The following is an 11281-nucleotide window of genomic DNA, read 5'->3' as shown; positions in this document are numbered from 1 at the left end:
CAAGCTGCCAGAGCACTCAGGGCTGACACCAACACAAGGGATCAGGAAGAGAGTGTGGAAGTGGAAAGAGAACAGCTCTTGAAGACCAAGTGCTGGTGCTCCCTGGCAGTGCTGTCATGCCGGGACTCTTTTCCCTTCCATCCATGCATAAAGGAACTCTCCCTGCATCTCCATAAAGGCCTTTCAGGAAGGATCTCAGGTAAAAAAATAGTCACTGAAGTGCTCTTTATTTTGTTTAAACACACAGAGAGCATGGCTCCTCATTTAAAGTACCACTCAGTCAGAAAAGAAAAGCAGAAAATTAATTAGAAAGGGCACAACAAGTTTATCCCAAGTAAAAAACCACCACCAACAACAAAAAATACAGAAGACAGGCTGCGCCTGTAATGAGTTATGTTATAACAGCTATGAAGAAGACAATGGGCAGTTTATTGCTCCAGAAAAACATCCAGTTATCAGTTTCCACACGGCACACTTGAGCTCCTGGTTCCTCATGCTGTAGATGAGGGGATTCAGTGCTGGAGGCACCAACGAGTACAGCACTGCCGTTACCAGGTCCAGGGATGGGGAGGAGATGGAGGGGGGCTTCAGGTAGGTAAATATGGCAGTGCTGACTAACAGGGAGACCACGGCCAGGTGAGGGAGGCACGTGGAAAAGGCTTTGTGGCGTCCCTGCTCAGAGGGGATCCTCAGCACGGCCCTGAAGATCTGCACATAGGACACCACAATGAAAACAAAACAGCTGAATGTTACTAAGAGACTAACCATAAGAAGCCCCACCTCCCTGAGGTAGGCATCTGAGCAGGAGAGCTTGAGGATGTGGGGGATTTCACAGAAGAACTGGTCCACAGCATTGCCGTGGCAGAGGGGGAGTGAAAAAGTATTGGCAGTGTGCAGGAGAGCATAGAGAAACCCAGTGCCCCAGGCAGCTGCTGCCATGTGGACACAAGCTCTGCTGCCCAGAAGGGTCCCATAGTGCAGGGGTCTGCAGATGGCCACGTAGCGGTCATAGGCCATGATGGTGAGAAGGCAATACTCTGCTGACATCAAAAAGACAAACAGAAAGAGCTGGGCAGCACATCCTGTGTAGGAGATGGCCCTGGTGTCCCAGAGGGAATTGGCCATGGATTTGGGGACAGTGGTGGAGATGCAGCCCAGGTCAAGAACAGAGAGGTTGAGGAGGAAGAAGTACATGGGGGTGTGGAGGCGGTGGTCGCAGGCGATGGCAGTGATGATGAGGCCATTGCCCAGGAGGGCAGCCAGGTAGATGCCCAGGAAGAGCCAGAAGTGCAAGAGCTCCAGCTCCCGCCTGTCTGCAAATGCCAGGAGAAGGAACTCGTTCATGGAGCTGCCATTGGACATCTGCTGCTTCTGGGCATGGAAACTGCCAAAGGAGATAAACCAGAAAAATTCAGAGAAGCTTCTCTGAGCAAAATTTGATTCCTTCACTGTGAAATACTTAAGGGAGCTTTTCTTTCCGGGGGTACCGTTATGCAGCTCCGAGGCTTCAGCTCTGGTTTGTGCTGGCTGAGTGTGCTGTGCTGAGCTGTGCCCTCTCCCCAGGGGCTCCTTGAGGGTCAGCCCTGCTTTACAGCAATGACCCATGGAGGCAGCAACAGCCCAGGGTGTTTGGAGGGAGGGTTCCTGGGCAGGAGTTCCCTGTGCTGCACTAGAGCGCAGGGTGCAAGCTCCGAAGGACGCTTTCTTCCACAGAGGAAGGTGGGAGATGAGGTGCAGCAAATGTGTCTCATTACACTGTGTTTTAGTATTCAGACACCCCCATCCCACTTGGGAAATATACTGGAAAGGGTAAAATTCCCCCGTTGCCCCGTTGCTCTCAGTGTAAACCTGCATCAGTGCTCGCATCCAGGAGGGCTGCTCTGTCCATCAGCCTGGTGCCCAGCTGCTCTGTGCTTGCACCGCTCCCAGCTGCAGGAGGGCTGCACCCAGAGGTTGTTCCAAAAAAAACCCTGGTCTGTCCTGGGAGCAGAGGGGTCCTGTTCAAGGTGCAGATTTCAAAACACCTCTCCTTTCCAGCACAGCTCTGCAGAGCATGACGAAGAGGACAGGACAAGGATGCTGCTTTGTTTGAGTAGCTAAAGTGCTCTCAGACATCACCAGGGTCCTACAGGAGAGCTGTGCCCTTCTGGAGTGATGCTCACAGCCCCACAGGACTCCCTGTCCAGCCTGATCAGGTGTCTGAAGGTGATGTCTGCTAAGGGAAGCAGTCTCTCATTGCCCAAGCACTGAGTGCAGCGGCTCGAGCCTGGAAAATGAAGAGAGGGCTTGGGCACCTTGGTCCCATGGAAACACCTCCAGGGCAGCGCCCTCCAGGTCAGGGCCAGAGCAGGCACTCAGCACCCCCACCCCTTGCCCCACACCACCACCGTTACTGCCAGGGAGCCCAAGAGCAGGAAGAAGAGCAGCACAAGCAGGTGGAGGAACAAAGAAAAACCCTGTGACTCTCCTCCTAAGGGAAGCAAGGAGAGGAGAGGCGGCCGGGCACTCAGGAAAGCCTTCTCCTCACCCACCTCCCGGTTAGCAAAAGCCCAGGGCAGTCACTCACAGCCCCTTTGCCCTGCAGAGGGAAGTGGCCCCGTGTCAGGGGAGATGCCCCTCTGCTGTGCCAGAGCTCTGGCTGCAGAGGAGGCACCTCCTGCCCTGGACCACACAGCCTTGAGGGCAGAGGCTGTGCTGGGTGGGAGACGAGAGCAGGGATCTTGCTCAGAGGAAGGTGTCTGCAATGGAGGGGATGACAGGGAGCTTTCCAAAGTCTGCCTCCCATGACATTGCTGGTTGGAGTTTCCTACAACACCCTGCCCATGTGTTTGCAGCCTGGAGCTATTCCTGGCGGGAACTGTTTTCTCCCTCCAAGTTTTCCCTGTCAGGGATCACAGACCCCATCACCCACTCCTGTCTGCTCAGCTCTGACCTGAAGAAACCTCCCAGTTCCAGGCACTCTCTAGAGGTACTGCCCATTTGCAGGCAGTGAGGTGCAGGTCAGACAAACCCTGATGAGGACAGCAAAGTGATGCTGGTGCTCTCTGGAGGTAGAGGAGGGGATGGAAGCAGTTGACTTGCCTCCCACCAGACCTGCTGATCTCTCAGTGTAGCAGCTCAGGACTCTCAGTCTCCCTCTCCAAACGCAGCAGCGTCTTTCCCCTTTTTCCAGAAACAGCAGGAAACGGAAAGCACAGCCTCAGGAAAGCTCTTTACCTTCAAGGGATCCCCTGCCTTGCTCTTCCTCTGCAAAAGTCCCCTCTGAAATGCCCTGGGCAGCTCTGGCTGCACACCCTGCCTTCACCCCTTCACTCTTGTCTAACATGAGCCCCTGGGCTGGGAGGCCTCCTGACAGACCCGGTGTGCTGTAGGCTATGAACGCTTTGGGAGACCCTTCCAGGAACGGCAGCTGCATTGCCCTGCACCAAGAGACTTACCGTGACAAGGGCTGGAAAGGTTTCTTCCCTTGCAGCTCTCCTCTCTCCCCCCACTCCAGGCTGCCTTTAATCTCTCTCTGCCCTACTCCTTTTCCCAGAGCCCTGCTGCGCTTGGCAGAGGAGTTGCTCCTTGGCCGAGCTGTCTCTCTGCACTGCTGCCTGCTTCCCAGGAGCTCCCTCCATCCCAGGAGCCCATCTCAGCCCCGGAGGAGGGGACCTGCCCAAGACGTCACTTGCTCTGCCCCCCACCCCACTCTGCACTCCCTTCAGGTGTCCCTGGCGCTCTCCAGGAACCTCCTTGGGAAGAGACTGAAGGAATCACCAATGTTGCCTGTCTAACCTCTGCAGAGCTATTTCTTTGCAGCAGTGCCCTTTCTCCTCTCCGAGACACAGTTAGGTCTGAGAATCCCCCTTCCTTGGCCCATCATGAGACAGGACACCTGGACACTGGCAGGGAGGCATCTCCTTTACCCATGCTGAGGGAAGGCAATCAGCTGGGTCAATGGAGGCATCTCCTCCTGGATTTGTAGTCCTGCAGCTGGAAGGGACCTCAGCTCCCTCCCGTGCCTGCCACAAACCCACAGGAGGCGAGATTCCTCTTGCTTCAGTCATGGTGTCTGCTAAAAATAGGCACCTGCACTCCTTTTCTGTGGTCCCATGGTCATCAATGGAGATGGAGACCAAGAGTTCACACACAAACACCTGGTGACGTCTGAGGTGCCATGTGTAGTCCACGATAATGGAGCAGTACTGAGAGATTGGGAAACATCTGGGGGCATCATCCTGCAGCCTGGTGAGGATGCCAGCTGAAATGACGGCAGATGCCCACATTTAGGACATCACCCCCTGTCCCTACTCATGCTGTTCAGGGCCACCTAGAGAGGTGTCCAGCTGACCAAATGGAGTTCTGTGCCAGAGGGAGAGGGAAGTCTTTCTCTTTCTCCCCTCCTTTAGCTGTATTGACTAGCTGTCCGTTGCCTGTAACAAGAGTTGTCTTACACAGCCCCACGGAGCCTAACCTAGTTCAGGGCAGCTGCTCATTGAATGGCCAAACACAGGCCTGTAGGGCTCTGTGAGACGCCAAGGCTCTCCACCAAAACTGCCTGTGGCTGGCAGGGACAGCACAGGACCTGCAGGAAAGCCGTGTCCCCTCAGAGCGGGTGTGTGACAGACACCCCAGGCGCCATCTCAGATTCCTTCGGTGCTTGTGTGCAAGTGACTGATTGCCACCCCTGCAGTGAGGCCAGCCCTGTCCCATCTCTGTCCAGCAGATGCAAGGCACCGCATGAATAAGCAGCACATTGCACTGCGCTCTCCACTTGTGGGCCTATGTTCTCAGCTTCTTCTACTTCTCCTCTGCCCCATCCTTTACTCACCCTCTTGACGATACAGTCTTCAAAGAGCCCAGTGAATTTCGAGTGGGCCAAATCACAGGATGTCCACACCCAAGGACGCTTTCAGCAGCACCTTGTCCTTCCAGGAGATCAGTGCCTCTCTCCACCAAAGGCCCTGCAGGGCTGCAGAGACACCGCAGACAGCAATGCCCTCTCCTGCCAGGGCTGCCCAGCCCAGCCCTGTTTCTCTCGGACCTTGGGGACAGCAGGCATTGCTCTCTTTTGGGGCACCTCAAGTCTTTCTTACAATGCTGTCTGCCATCCGCTCCAGCATGTCTCTGCCATGCAGCAAAACTTTTGCATACATGGGCTCTTGGGTGCTTGGTGTCCCTGTTCAGCATGACAAGGCTGAGGTTGGCCTGGAGCCACAACTCACGGGCTGCAGCCCACATGTGCAACACTCTCCTCTGACTGGGAACAGCCAGGAGGAGCTGGAGCCCCGTGGTCTGTCACAAGCTGTGACTTCTGAGGCACAGTGGGACACCTCCCACAGCTGGTGTGCTGCAATGGATGGATAAAGGTTCTTCATGAGACACAGGCTGGGAGCATCAGAAGAGGAATACTTTCTGTGTGAAGGAGTTGCTTGGATGTATGGAGCTCCTTGCTGGGAAAGTCAACAGGTTGGGTGAGCCCTTGTGGGTGAGGATTGGAGGAGAGGCCAGTTATGGCGACATTGTGGTGGGAGATAAAGAACTGGTGATCAAGGGGAGGAGGTGGACAAGCTCTTACTTAAGCAACTCCAGGAGGTCTCCAGGTCAGTGACATGGGGCTCTTTCTGGGGACCTTAATGACCCTGACATTCATTGGAGGAGAACACAGCACTGTGAAAACAGACCAATAGGTTTCTGGAGCGTGTTGGAGCAATTTCTTTGCAAAGCCACCAGCTGGACCAACAGAGATGATGCTCACCTGGATCCTTGCAAACCATGAAGAGTGGTCAGGGACGTGAAAACGAGTGTCATCCTTGACTGTATTGACCATGAAAAAGGGGGGTGCAGCTCTTGAGCAGCCTGAGGAGGGAGAGGAGCAGAGGGCAGGTGTCAGACCTCAGAGGGGAAGACTTTGGCCTGTTCAGGGGGCTTTTAGTGGGGATCCCGTGGGCAGCAGTGAAGGGCAGCACAACTCAGTACAGCTTGTCTTTAACGAGAGAATCACCCACAAAGAGCAGTGGTGAGTACATAGCTGACAAGACCAGCTTGGGTGAAGAGGGAACTCATGAGGAAACTCAACAGGTAATGGAAGCAGAGAGGAGGAGGGTGCAGAGACTCACTTCAGAAGGAGGAATTTAGAAATAGGAGTGGCTTTTTTATTTTTTTTTTTTTTAAGAACAATTTTGGAAACCAGGGTGGGTTGAGTTACAGGAGCACAGATGCCTTGTGTCACCCTCCATCTGCAGTTTCCATTGGAGGGTCCAGGTTACCCATGGCCCCCTGTGGTCACTCCCAGTCCCAGGTGAGTGTATCAGGCACACCAGGACCTCCTGAAGTGGCACTGGAGGCTTCTGGTCAGGAACTGAGCTCGGCCTGCAAAGATGAGGCAACTTTCTCAACATTTATGTAGGATGCGAACATTTTCATCAGCTGAAATGTTTGAATACTTTTCATAGAGAGAGAATGTTTTCCTGTGCTGCCATCATGAAACTCTCCAGGATGTGTACAGCTCTCGGGAGAAGAAACCTTGGTCTTCCTGGCACTTGCTTGACCACTGCTCTGTCCAGTATGGAGTGTACAGAATCTCACTAATCTTCTCGCTATTCCCACATGTCCTGATTCAACTGACCATTTCTCAAGTCATCTTCTCCAGCATACTGTCTGCACAGACGCCGTTTTGAAGTGTCCATCCAGTTTTCCTCCTCCCATTACTCTCCATTCCCTCAGACCCCTCCCAAGTACCCAGGTGCTGCTTGGAGCTTCAGGCAGTTGAAAGCTTGCTGCTCCTGTCTCCTGACTCTCTGTAGCCAGCTCCTTCATTGCCTTTCTCTCTGTCCTTTCCTACTAATCTCACTGCACATTTTCCCCTCCAAAGGACAAGTGGGATTTAGTGGAGGCAACTTGGACTTCATGGACACCTGACGAATGTTTTTTATTCTTCACTGAACGACTCTTCCTTTTTTTGTTTTTGTTCTTGTTAACGAAGAGAAATGCTGTGTCTCTGTGCAGCCACTTCTCCAAGGAAAGCAGAAGGAAATGGAGGCTGAGACATTCAGCTCCAGCCTGAGTGGGAAAAGCTTAGATTTTAACATGAGTGATGTGAGTTTCAGGTGACCGGTGAGAGAAATGGCAGGTTGGGGTGGGGTGGGTGGGATGAAGAGTGTCTCTAGAGTGTCTGACAGAAAGGGTCTGGCTTTTCCCGCATGTTCATACTTCATCGTGAGACCCTCTGGATCTATATGACTTGGGGATTGTCTATATTGTTTATTCTGTAAGAAGAAAAATAAAGAAAACTGGAAAACGCATAAATCTTTTTAAAATGTTATTTCTTTTTGACATCTTCTCATTTAGACTCTACTCCTGAACTCTCTCTAATGAACCACACAAGAAGGGAGGCATTAAAGAAAGCTGCAGAGTGCCATGGCATGTTAGGGTATCTGCATTTCCATGAGCCCTCTGGTGCCAAGTTCGTGAACTGCAGCTACTGAAAGGAGATTGAACAAGCTGCTGAAGAAGCCTTTAAAAGGTGATTAAAATCTCCAGGACTCTGAGGGTGTCAGTGGGCCCCCTGAGGGCCATCACAGCTGAAGCCATGAAGGGAAGCACGGGTGGAGGTACTGCTCCCTGGGGGCTGCCTTAAACTGGCAAGAGGTCAGCACTGGTTCCAGGTGACAAAGGCAATGGGCAGGTGGCTCTGCTGCTGCGTCAGCCCTTGATGGGTTTCATCCAGAAGGATGGTCAAGCTCTGATCCCTGGCACCTGGGAAGGGAGATCCTTTTCCTCATGCATTGCTCAGGGCTCTTGATGGAGCAGTGTGATGTGGGGGTGTGCGATGACGAGTGCAGGACAACCCTAGGAGTGCCTGGACTCTATGGGGGGATGAGGAGGCACCGAGGCCATGGGGCTGTAAGGAAATGGTGTCCCCTCATGGCTCTTGGTGGCAGTAGCTGAGAGGAAAGAGATCTTGGTTGTGTTGGGGAAGTCCCAGCCCCACCAAGGCCCTCAGTCATCTCCACCACGGGCTCTCCCATGCTGTCCCATGCCTGCAGCAGTTCTCCTGCAGACTTTGGCCACCCCCCAGATTCCCCACCTCACTGTGTACCTAGGCTTTACAAATGTCTTTTTGTCCTCCCTGCCTTTTGCTTCTAACACAAAGCTGTGGTTTTGCAGGGATTTGCCAAAGCTGTGAATCCCCAAGCAACACATCCAGCTGTTTTTCAAAGCTAATGCCCCGTCCAACCTGACCTTGAATGGTTCCAGGGATGGGGCATCTATCACCTCTCTGGGCAACCTGTGCCAGTGTTTCACTCCCCTCATCGAAAATCGTTCTTATATCTAGTCTGAATCTCCCCTCTTTTAGTTTAAAACCATTACCCCTTGTCCTATCACTACAGGCCCTACTAAAAAGTCTGTCCCCACCTTTCTTCTAAGCCCTCTTTAATAACTAAAAGGCAGCAGTCACAGTGCCTTCACTTCTCCAGGTTGAACAACCCCAACTCTCTCAGCCTTTCCTCATAGCAGAGGGGTTCCATCCCTCTGATCATTTTTGTGGCCCTCCCTAGATCCACTCCAACAGGTCCATATCTTCCCTGTACTGAGTATTTTAGAGAAAAATGAGAAAAAGGATAATTTTTTCACTAATTTTCCAGGACAAAACGTTGCTTGGGGGATATTATGAAGGTGCATAAATACCTGAAGGGAAGGAATGAAAACAAGGGAGCCAAATTCTTCTCAGTAGTTCCCACTGACAAGACAAGGGCTGATGGACACAGATAAAAACACATGACATTCCATCTGAACCCAAGAAAACACTTTTTCACTGTCAGGGTGGTCAAACACTGGAACAGGTTGCCCAGAGAGGCTGAGGAGCCTCCGTCCATGGAGGTATTCCAGACCCACCTAGACAAGGTCCTGAGCAACCTGCTCTAGCTGACCGTGTCTCAGCTGGGGAGTTGCACTTGATGAACTCCAGAGGTCCCTTCCAATCTCAACATCTCTGTCGTTCTGTGAGTGTGAAGGAGAAAAGTGAGACTGAAAGAAATGAGCAACACACAGCCTTGATGGCAAACACAGTGGGATCCTGTGGAGAGGACCCACGCTGGAGCAGGGGAGCAGTGTGAGGAGGAAGGAGTGGCAGAGATGGTCTGTGCTGACCGAAAGCCCCATTCACCATCTCCCCAGCTCCTCTTGGGTTTGGGGTGGGTAGAAGAATAGGGAGCAATGGAGTAATTTGAGCCTGGGAAGAAGGAGTGGGGTGGGGAAATGGTCCTGAATATTTTTGCTATGCTTTCTCTCTATCTGAATCTCTTCTAACTGGCAATAAATTCACTTGATCTTCACCAAGTCAACTCTTCTTTGCCCATGACAGTAAGGTGTAAATGATCTCCCTGTCTTTATCTTGACCCATGAGCTAATCCACCTTATTTTCTCCCTTTGTCCTTTTGAGCTAGGGGTGCAAGTGAGCAGCTGGGTGGGTGTCTGGCTGCTGGCCAAGGCTAACCCACTACAGGACCACCACAGCAGGACTGCTGTGTGCAGCCTGGGGCTCAGCAGCACAAGGAAGATCCTGACAGACTGAAGCAAGTCCTGCAGAGGCCAGAAGGATGGCTGGGGCCTGGAGCAGGTAATGGACAAGGAGAGGCTGAGAGAGCTCAGGTTTATCAGAAGTCCCTCAGAGCCAAACACCAGAGCAAGGACCCAGGCCAGCTGGGGAGATCTCAGTCAATGGAGATTTTCAAAATTTTTTGAGACAATTGATTGAGCTCATTGATTGAGGTGGAGATGTCTGAGAATGGGCTTAGCTGAGAGTCCAGCTGTGGCAAGAGCTGTGGGACTTGGTGTGTAATGAGTGTCAGGAGGAAACAACTTTCATTTTGATGTGTAATGGCGGTGGAGTTGGGTATCACTAAGCCCCAGAGGAGGATGGGGGTGACCATTTAGCAAAGGTCCCTCCTCAGGGCTGGGGTGTATGGCCAGAGATGGAAATGGCTGGTGGGTGGGACTAGTGTGGGAGAAATTTCCTGAGGCAGTTTTCCCAGGGTGTCCTGGAAACATGGCACAGACCAGGACCCTCTCTTCTGCACCTTGGATGCCTTGCTTCCTTCACCATGACACCTGGCTCTGCACTGGGAGTGCTGGCTGCCCCTACCCTGCACACTCACACACCTTAGCTCTGCACTGGTGGTTTTCTCTCCCGGGCTCTTTCCAGCCCAGCCCAGACCCTCCCCACCTCTCCCCACCTCCCCTGCCCTCTCCCCAGCCCAGCCCAGCCCAGCAGAGCAGCCCAGCCTGGGCTGGCTCCATGGCACTGCCCAGCGCAGGCTGCTGCAGAGCTCTGGGCACTCACCCCACAGCCCCAGCCCCTCTGAAGGCCACAGCAGCTGCTGGGGGGCAGACAGCGGGGTTCAGGCTCCCCATCAGCCCCATGGCTGGTGCTGGCCACAAGGTCATGAGGAAACACAGGCTAGGCACTCCTCTCTGGCTCTTCTGAATTCATCTTGTAGCTGATCCCCAAGCCTGACTGACTATGCCCCATCCTCTGCTCGCACCAGCCCCACTCCCCAGGACAGCACCAGAGTCCTGGCCCTGGGGGTCCTCAGGCAGCTCCTGCAGCTCTCCACTCTCCCTTCCCTGTGCCTGCTGAGTCCCCACTGACTCCCATGGCACTGCAGAGTCTTCGTGGATATGTCAGTTTAGTGCTTTACTTTTGAACAGATTTCACCTGTGAGGGTGTTCCATCTTCTGCATTTCCATTCATTCCAATCCCACGTCAGCTACGTGGTGAGGCCCCATCCTCTCCTGTCCCCTCCAAATTCATTTCCAGAGAGTCTGGTACATGCCATCAGTCCTGTCATACATGAAGAAAACTGAGGAATCAATGGGGAGCTCGTGAACCGTCTCCACTGCCATTGGACACCAAGAAGAGAGCCTTGAAAACCAGAACACTTGGTCCAGTGGAACCCAACCTTACCATGAGCTTATTCCCAAAACCACTGAGAGCACAAGAATAGAAACTTTACAGGACCACTTCCTTGGACATTTTCTTGGAAGGAACTTTGGAAGAAGAGCCCAGTCTTCACGCACTGCAGCCAGGAGGTCCCCTTTTATTGAAGAGCTACAGTTTGATGGGCCACATCTGACACAGTGTTGTGCGAGGGTCAGACACAACAGGATCGAACTTCCACAGGAGTATAAAACCAGAAAACTATCCCTAAGTAGAATTATCACAGGAGAAAAAAAGGAAAATGGTGGCCTAAGATAAACTCGGGGAAACATGCAGAGGAGGGGATGCAGGTTATTG

General features: G+C 52.8%; 1 protein-coding gene across 1 annotated transcript; it reads right to left on the bottom strand.

The window, feature by feature from the left end:
- Positions 1-405: 405 nt before the first annotated feature.
- Positions 406-1362, bottom strand: LOC148050644 (olfactory receptor 14A16-like). The gene has a single exon (XM_087741126.1). The coding sequence runs from the start codon at positions 1360-1362 to the stop codon at positions 406-408; it is 957 nt and encodes a 318-aa protein (XP_087597252.1).
- Positions 1363-11281: the final 9919 nt, after the last annotated feature.

Source organism: Nipponia nippon, unplaced genomic scaffold (assembly GCF_047370975.1).
Source record: "Nipponia nippon isolate SJK-2023a ecotype South Korea unplaced genomic scaffold, ASM4737097v1 scaffold_77, whole genome shotgun sequence".
NCBI classification, from domain to species: domain Eukaryota; kingdom Metazoa; phylum Chordata; class Aves; order Pelecaniformes; family Threskiornithidae; genus Nipponia; species Nipponia nippon.
The sequence above is the reverse complement of the archived record's forward strand: the minus strand, read 5'-3'. Positions and strand labels throughout refer to the sequence as shown.